Source organism: Canis lupus, chromosome 35 (assembly GCF_011100685.1).
Source record: "Canis lupus familiaris isolate Mischka breed German Shepherd chromosome 35, alternate assembly UU_Cfam_GSD_1.0, whole genome shotgun sequence".
Classification (NCBI taxonomy): Eukaryota; Metazoa; Chordata; class Mammalia; order Carnivora; family Canidae; genus Canis; species Canis lupus.
The window spans coordinates 26,623,535-26,632,523 of NC_049256.1; the positions used below are offsets into that span (position 1 = coordinate 26,623,535).

The following is an 8,989-nucleotide window of genomic DNA, read 5'->3' on the forward strand; positions in this document are numbered from 1 at the left end:
CGGGGACAGGGGCTGACTCAGCTTAGCTCTCCACTGCAGACAGTTCTTGATTGTTTCTCAGCTAAGGCAGATAACCCTAGAGATTGCTCCATTCTGTGAATTATAATGAAACTCATTGGAAACTTTTTAATAGCTGCACACAGCATGGGGGAGAACATGACAATCAGTTCTATTCTCCAAGAGCTGATCCCTGAAGGCCTAGAGATGATATCATTGTCACCCTAGTCTAAGGATCTTTGTAATGAGCTCTCCAGGGTCTTGTTCTTCCTTCTAACTTTTATAAAAACTATAGAAGTTGAAAATTGCTCTCCCACCCGCTCTAGTTTTAAATGTTGTTCATGGACCTCATCATCCAGAATCCCTTAAGATTCTCCAGTCGTCCAGAGGGAATCACATGAGTAAATGTAGCCATATTTCAATTTTACCAGAAAGCAGAAATGGACTAAGAAAAACCGCTTTTTTCAACAGATTCAAACATTCTCCATTCTTCAGTTCTCCCAGTCTACAATTCAATCTTTCTTTCTCATCCCCTTTAGAACATAACTATCACAGTAAAAAAGTCACTTGCTCAGTGAAATAGTAGGCAATTATAGTTTATTTTTGCTTAGAAGACAGGGAAAAGAGAAAAAAACCAGAAGACTAAAAACCCTGCATTTTCTTCTTAGTTATTTAGATTCATCAGTTTTATGTTCCTATAAAGACCTGTAAAATATTTATGGAAACAATGTATTATTATTATGTCTGATTTCTTCCATATTTATTCACGTTATTACCCTGAAAAAATAGAAATTTGTGTTTTTAAAAAACTACTAGTTTGTACAAAAACACTTACGGTAATGCTATGTTTCCAGGTTCCATCTGAGCCCGCAGAAGCAAAGTGAAATTTAATTTAGAGGGATTAGGCAAATATCCAGTAGAAACTGCTAGATTTTATCTGAATTATGATTTGGTCTCAGTGCTACAAATCATTTTTGTTGCTTTGATTTTGAAAAATATTTGTTTTCTCTACCTAAATGTCAACTTGTGAAAGAGGCAAAATAATTTATCTCCTACCAAATTCCAGGGTGCTGTAAGGAATGATGGAGAGCTAAATGTAATTATACAGCTACATTACTGCGAGTCATAAATCTCAGCAGCTGGAGTGCCCTGGGTCTGTGTGATTCTGTGTCACAAAGATGGAATCACGAGGTCTGTAAAATGGGCATGCAGCCAATCACAATAATGTTCATGCTTTAGGAGTGAAAGGCAAAGATACGTATTCTTTGTGAGGTTAAGATTGTTCTGGAGTCAAACCTAAATATTAAACTCAAATTGAATTATTTTTATTCACTTCCAAAATTTTATTTAACTCTTTTAAATGTTTAAAAGAACATAACCATGATTATATGTTACATTTTCATGCAGTTATATAGTTACATGTTAACATTTTTTTATTTTAAAAAATGAAGATTGAAAATCCATCTCCTCAAACACCAATTATCTTTGCATATTTATGGAAGCATAGAAGTGAGAATGCACTATTTCTGAAATTCTGAAAAAAAAATTTAAGTGTAATATATTTCCTATATTTAACATAATTATATTTTAATAATTTTATTAATTTTAACATGTCTTAAAATAGATTTTATATTTAATATAATTCTATATAGTCAATATACTTAATAAATATATTTAAAATATTTAACATATACTTGGAATACACTTTATATATTTTATTTTTGTTTCCATATCAACTTCATATCAATTCTATATTGATAGTAATATCAACACACACACCACATTTTGTGTGTAATTTTTATGTTATTTATTTTACAACAGTGCAAACATTTATTTAATTCAGTCAATGGAGATTTTGTCTGTTTCCTTTTTTAGCCACAAGGTAACTGATATATATATAGATAGATGTAGCTATATATCTTTACACATCTATGGAAGCAATCCTAATAATAAATTAGGATTGGAATTGGAATTAGTGAGTCAAAGACTTTTGTTGCATTTGCCAAATTTAAATTTCGTAAAACTGTCCTCCAAAAATTTAAGCCTGATTTACATTCCCACATAGAGCATATGAGTGCCATCTTCTCACATCCTCACTGATAGAATACTACCAAACTGAAAATATCTCATTATTTTCATTTGTATTTATTTAGTTATAAATAAGGTTGAAAAAGTTTTATGTATTTTGGGATTGTGTGAATTACAATTTTACTACATTTTATCTCAGCCTTTTCCCATTGTCTTATGCAGTCAAATATCATCTCATCTGAAAAAGTTATTTGTTGGAAAAGCCCTTTGATACTAAAAATATTTGCTTTGTTCCAAATATGTGTTGTGGCTATTTTGCTCTGTTTTCAAAAACGATTAGCAGGCCTAGTCTAGGACTTATCATTGCGGCTGGTCCATCAGCTCTAACACTTGGTTCTTACATTTTTTTTACATCATTATTATTTTTATAACTATAAAATACCATTTTAAACCCAGATAACTTATATCTCTGTTTTGCTTTGGAAGTGAGTTTTTAAGGGTTAGTCATGAGTTTCAAATAACAGCAGTTTGGGGAAAATGTATAAGCTGGAATACGTCACATCAGGGAATATGATTCATGGTTACTCTTAGGCTATCATCACTCTTAGAAGACTCTCTCTAGTCCTTGATTTCACTGGTTCCAAGAGGTGATGTTATCATTTTGGAGTTTCTTGGGGGCAATTTTACTTTCTCCCAAGGGTAATCTGTGTGGTTTCCATTTTTTGTTTGAATATAATTTAAAGAGTATCAATTGATCAAATTCCAAATATTTATTTTATGTTTACTATATTCCAAGAACTTTAACCAATCTAAGTGAAAATAAAAATTACAAATCAAGTGACAGAGGGAAACTTGACATACTCTTTTGTGTTATCCTTTTGAAAATTATATTAAGATGGAAAGAAATTAGACTTTAAATTTTTTTTCCTCAGAAAACAGACTAAATCTCACTTTAAGGATAAAGAGGTGTTCAAAAGCTGCTCATAATTGCTCTATATTGCCAAACCTGAAGTTTTTTTGCCCCACTAAACATCAGAAATAGTTAACTACAAAAATAAAAGATCAAATTTTGAGGATATGACTCCAAATAGAAACCAAGAAAATAATCTAAGAGTTTTGATTTCTAATCATCTGGTGTTATTCCAAGATTTCTCCTAAGAATATATTCTAGTGTCTTCTGCAGCCCTGCTAATTACCCAAAGGAGTACGCAGTCCCTGTGATCTCAACAAGGAAACATGCTATGCCAACCTCTAGGCACTGTATTTGATGCTAAGAAATTAGTCCTCCATTTTTTTTCTATCTGGATCTATAAGAGCATTCAAATCTGTGTTGGTTATCTTCTGGGGTCAGCAGGAAGTCTTTGCCTTGGGTTTTGGTTAAAGGCTCCTGAAAGTCTTCTGAAGGCTGGGTATTTTCCCCAAATGGTGGGCAGAGAGGAAAGGATGCTAATGCTAGTTTCCTATTGCAATTGCCTCTTTTCTCTATAATTTAACTACCCTATGGAAATTACTCCATTTTACTTTTCCTCTGAGGCAAGGATATACCATTATTCTATCACTTTAGTCAAATCATTGGGAAAAAAATCACACAGCTTTTACATCTCTTCAGGAAGAAACTAGAATGTAACACATGCAAATCAGTTCAGGGCTTGCATGTCATCCCTTCTCTGGACAACTTGAGATCTTTGTAACTACTTCTCTATGATTTCTGGTGCATTCGTCTCACATCACCCCATTGTTATTTTCCACTTATATTAACTGCACAATCTTCCACAAAATCCCAAGTAACAAATCCCAAGCTGAGGAAAAAACATTACTACGTATTCTCCCTAAATCCCTTGGGAAAGTTACAGCCAGGTAAGCCTAAATGATTAGAGAAAACTAAGAAAACTTTCTTTTACTCTGGTATAATGTATTTGGCTGTGGAAAATAAATTTACTGTAAGAACTTTAAAGTTGAGAAGTTTTCACCCAAGGTAAGTATTTTATTTGAAAATTAAAACATTTGTGACAACAACACACAATTTGTGTTCTACTCTTTATTTTTTTCCAGCTTACTAGTTGAATATATTATTACTAATTGAAGCAGCCCTAGATTCTCTAGATCACACAACAGAGTAGATATTTTATCATGTCCATTTAATAATTTTAGTCTTCTTATTTTTGCTTCTATTATCAAGGAGTCAATGTGGTCTGAATTCCATTTATTTCCTTCCTTCTGCTATTCTGCTATTTTCATACTTGTCTCCCTTTCATTGTTGGGTCATAATTATCCTAGGATCTTCTATTCCAACTATGAGTCTGTTTTTTATGAACCTTATCTCCTTATTCTTGTTAGCCATATTAGGGTCAATCTTTTTCAATTTACTATTTAATTTTTTTCTGCGTGCTACAGTCTCCTTCCTTCTTTCTCCATTCCTTCCTATTGCTACCCATCTCTCTTCTGCAAGCTAATCATGTTGTTTTAATGTTTCTAAAAGACTACCAGAAGACAAATATACCCAAAGTTGCCATTTTATTACTGGACACAATATCTTCCCTGATCCTGGAATTCTACACTTCAGAAGGTCTTTTTCTTTCAAAGAAATGAATGAAAGAGATCCGAGTTGACAGCATTTCATAGGAATAAGTGAATATTTAGTAGATCCAATTATAACCTAAGTAAAAAGATAACATTGACACTATGAAGTAACTGCAGACTTTTGGCATCTTTTTTCTTTTTAAGATTTTATTTATTTATTTTTTTTAAGATTTTATTTATTTATTCATTACAGACACACACAGAGAGAGGCAGAGACATAGGCAGAGGGAGAAGCAGGCTCCATGCAGGGAGCCAGATGTGGCACTCCATCCGGGACTCCAGGCCGCACCCTCAACCGAAGGCAGAGAGCCACGCCTGAGCCACCCAGGCATCCCAACTTTTGGCATCTTAGTAAGAATGTAACATCCAGAGCATGTGGGTGGCTCAGTTGGTTGAATGTCTGACTTCAGGTCGGGTCATGATCTCAGGGTCCTTGGATGGAGCCCACATCCAGCTATGTGCTCAGTGGGGAGTCTGCTTCTCCCTCTTCCTCTGTACCTCCCCCTGCTTGTGCTCTCTCTCTCTAATAAACATATAAAATCTTTGAAAAAAAATATCCAACTCATGATAGGCACTGGTTTCCCTGTATTTTGTGTTTTTCAAATCTCATCTTGGATACTGAACTTAGCCCTGGTTGTCGCAGTTCCAGAAGGTCATTTGTCAACATTGAGGGTATGTGGAAGATAATTACAAGCTGAAAACAGACTTGATAACCTGTTATAGGGAGAATCGTTGTGGGAAATTCAACTTCTTGGCCTAAAGAAAATTTAGTTTAGTTGAGTTGAAAATATTTAAATGGCTGTTGCATAAAGAGAGATTAGAAATGATGTATAGTCAATAAAGTTGAAATACTTATGAATGAAGGAAAAAATTCCTACTTAATAAAAAGGATGATGATTATAAGTTGGAATTTCCCAACAGTAAAATAATTTGTGTTTTGTGTTTGAACAAATGATGAATGGTTTATGTAGCTGGGCAGAAGCTATCCTAGTATAGAATGGGTTGCTAGACTTGATGGCTTATCTGTTCCTTAATATTCCTAACATTCATTGGCTTTCATAAAATATAGATCAAGTATTCATTTTATTCTTACCAGGTATACAGACGATGTGAAAGGAAGACCATGGAAAAATCCAATGGCAGCTCAGAGTATGGTTTTATTTTAGTGGGCTTCTCTGATCGTCCCAAGCTGGAGCTAGTGCTCTTCATAGTAAATTTTACTCTGTATACAGTAGCTGTGTTGGGAAATTCAACCATAATCCTTGTGTGTATATTAGACTCTCGACTTCATACCCCAATGTACTTCTTTCTGGCCAATCTTTCCTTTCTAGATCTCTGCTTCAGTACTAGTTGTATCCCACAGATGCTGGTGAACCTCTGGGGCCCTGACAAGACCATCAGCTATGCTGGCTGTGTGGTCCAGCTTTTCTCCTTCCTTTCTGTGGGGAGCATTGAGTGCATCCTCCTGGCTGTGATGGCCTATGACCGCTATGCTGCAGTCTGCAAACCCCTCCACTATCTGGTCATTATGCACCCCCAGCTGTGTTTACGACTGGTGGCTGTGGCCTGGGGGAGCGGACTGGTCAATGCCATCGTCATGTCCCCACTCACAATGACTCTTCCCAGATGTGGCCGGCTCCGGATCAATCACTTCCTCTGTGAAATGCCAGCACTGATTAAGATGGCTTGTGTGGACGCCCGTGCAGTAGAAATGCTGGCCTTTACCTTTGCCATTCTCATCGTCCTCCTGCCCCTCGTTCTTATTCTCCTGTCCTATGGCTATATCACTGCAGCAGTGCTGAAGATCAAGTCTGCTGCTGGCCGCTGGAAGGCATTCAATACCTGCAGCTCCCACCTCACCGTGGTCTCCTTATTCTATGGGAGCATCATTTATATGTACATGCAGCCAGGAAACAGCTCCTCTCAGGACCAAGGCAAGTTTCTCACCCTCTTCTACAACCTAGTGACTCCTATGTTAAATCCACTCATATACACCTTAAGGAATAAAGAGGTAAAAGGGGCACTGAAAAAGGTTTTGGGGAGGCAACAATGAGCAGAAGCAACAATGTGCTACTAGTTATGCAGTCCTAGGTGATTTTTTTTTTCAAACACTGCTATTTACTTAGTGCTTTTTTTTTTTTTTTTTTTTTTTTTTTTTAGTGCTTATAATAAAATTAACCCATGTGTCAAATGCTTGGGTTTTTAAAAATATGGATAAATGCCCTGAAGTGTATCCAGAGTCAACAGGAACCAACCATAGCCACGCAAAATATGGACCTATCTTAGCAAATAATATTTAGTAAAAAAGAATTAAGTCTTAGAAGAACAGTGAAAAGATTTTCATGTAGATATAAAATAAACATGTGTTAAATATTTTATTCGGCTCAATTAATAAAGGAATCAGGCAAACTTAATAACCAGCTTTAAAAAAAAGTCAAGGGATATCTGGCTGGCTCAGTCAGTGGAGCCTATAATTCTTGATCTCAAGGTTGGGAGTTGGAATCCCAAGTTGAGTGTGGAGATTATTTTTTTTAAACCTTATAAAAATTAAAAGTCAAAAAGAATAAATTTGTAAGAAGTGAAGGAATGTTGAAATGAATGTGCAAAAGGAGACAAAAAAATTGCTTCTTTTGCTATGGGGAGAGAAACCAGTTCCATTTCAACTTAACAGAACTGAGTTCACATGTCATTGACAAGAGTTATTTTCTATTGCTTTCAGCTTATCATCTATAATTTACAATTAATAATAATATATATCATTTACACAGAATAAGAATCAGATAACTCAAAGGTACCTCTAGAGTCTAGACAATGCATAATTTTCTACTGAAGCATATATTTTCCCCTACAAAGTAAACCATATATCTTATTTATGTTATAAAACTAAGTCTATAGTCTCAAAACTCTTAATAAAAGGATATAAATATTTTCATATTGATTTTTTTATGTGACAAAACTATGGTATAGATCCCATGTAAATTAATCCAGGTCACACGGAAGATAAGTGGGGTTCAGAAGTGGTGTGTACAAGTCTGCACCTTAGCTGTTATCCACTGAATAACGCAGCTTTTGCTACTGAATGTATAATGCATGTACAGGTCACCTAATTAATAATCAACCCCAGCCCTGTTTTCTTTATCTACTTGTATAGTCCTCCCAGCATGCTGGAGATGCTGTAGACCCTATAAGAGAATTCTACCTTTCAGAAACTCATTTTTCTTTGACCGTTAATACCATGACATCACCCCTTTCCACAGTGCCCATGCAAATCCTCTGTCCAAATATGTCCCATGCTCCAGTGGTTAGCTTAAATTCACATAATATTTGTAAAATTATCTGAGTCTCCTTGATTTAAAAATGTTCTGTCCCTCCTCTTTACCAGTTGCATTTTTATACACTGAAATGACAGTTTTTCTAGTTAATATTACTATATTTATATGTCTATTAGTATGTAAGTTCCTTGATCACAAGGCTACTATATTTTTAATCCTTTTTTAGCACCATTTCATGTATTAAGTTGTTATTAAAATGCCTTGTAGATAGTAAGCAAGCAGTAATAGTTTCGGATGCTTATTAATTTTAACTGATTAATTACATTCAGAAATCAATCCTTCACTTTGATGCACTAGTTCTGTCTGTTCTTCAACATTACAAGTGGATCTATCACAACATACTGCCTGAATTTACATTTGTTGTCAAATGTTTTATAATTTTTTTTAAAGATTTTATTCATTCATTTATGAGAGACACAGAGAGAGAGAGAGTGAGAGAGAGAGGCAGAGACACAGGGAGAGGGAGAAGCAGGCACCATGCAGGGAGCCCGACGTGGGACTCGATCCCAGATCTCCAGGATCACGCCCTGGGCTGGAGGCTGCGCTAAACCGCTGAGCCACCCAGGCTGCCCCTATAATTTTTTTCTTAATTCAATGTAAGCTCTATGGTAAGAGATGAGAAAAAGCCATTGAGAAATCTCTATATGTATCAAAAATCATCCCCAACTTTTAGAGAAGAAAATATTTTCTTTTCCTACATAGGAATCATAAACTTGAGGGGAATTACCATGCATTCTGCCATGGTCTAGAGTTTGGACAGTAACAACAGTTCAGAATTTTAAACCTCTTTAGATTGACTTAACAAAGGTATCTTTCCCCTCCTCATTGAATTGATTTTCTTCTGTACAATGCCTTCAAAGGCCCCATTTCATTATTGCTTATTTGTTATTCATTTCCAATTGTTAATAGACTATCAAAACCAGTGAAAATACATTTTTAAGAGAAAGAGAGTGTGTGCGCGTGGCGCACACACACACACACACACACACACACACACACAAGTGGGGAAGTGGCAGAGGGAGAAAGAGAATCTTAAACAGGCTCCACACCCA

The 8,989-nt window shown here is 35.5% G+C and overlaps 1 protein-coding gene across 1 annotated transcript; it reads left to right on the top strand.

Moving 5' to 3' along the window:
• Positions 1–5,728: 5,728 nt before the first annotated feature.
• LOC119863890 (putative olfactory receptor 2W6) lies at positions 5,729–6,658 on the top strand. The gene has a single exon (XM_038583967.1). It carries the CDS (start codon positions 5,729–5,731, stop codon positions 6,656–6,658), a length of 930 nt encoding a protein of 309 aa, XP_038439895.1.
• The last annotated feature ends 2,331 nt before the right edge of the window (positions 6,659–8,989 follow it).

Coding starts and splice junctions, on each gene's coding strand:
- LOC119863890 (XM_038583967.1), top strand. CDS start 5,729: ATGGAAAAATCCAATGGCAGCTCAGAGTATGGTTTTATTTTAGTGGGC.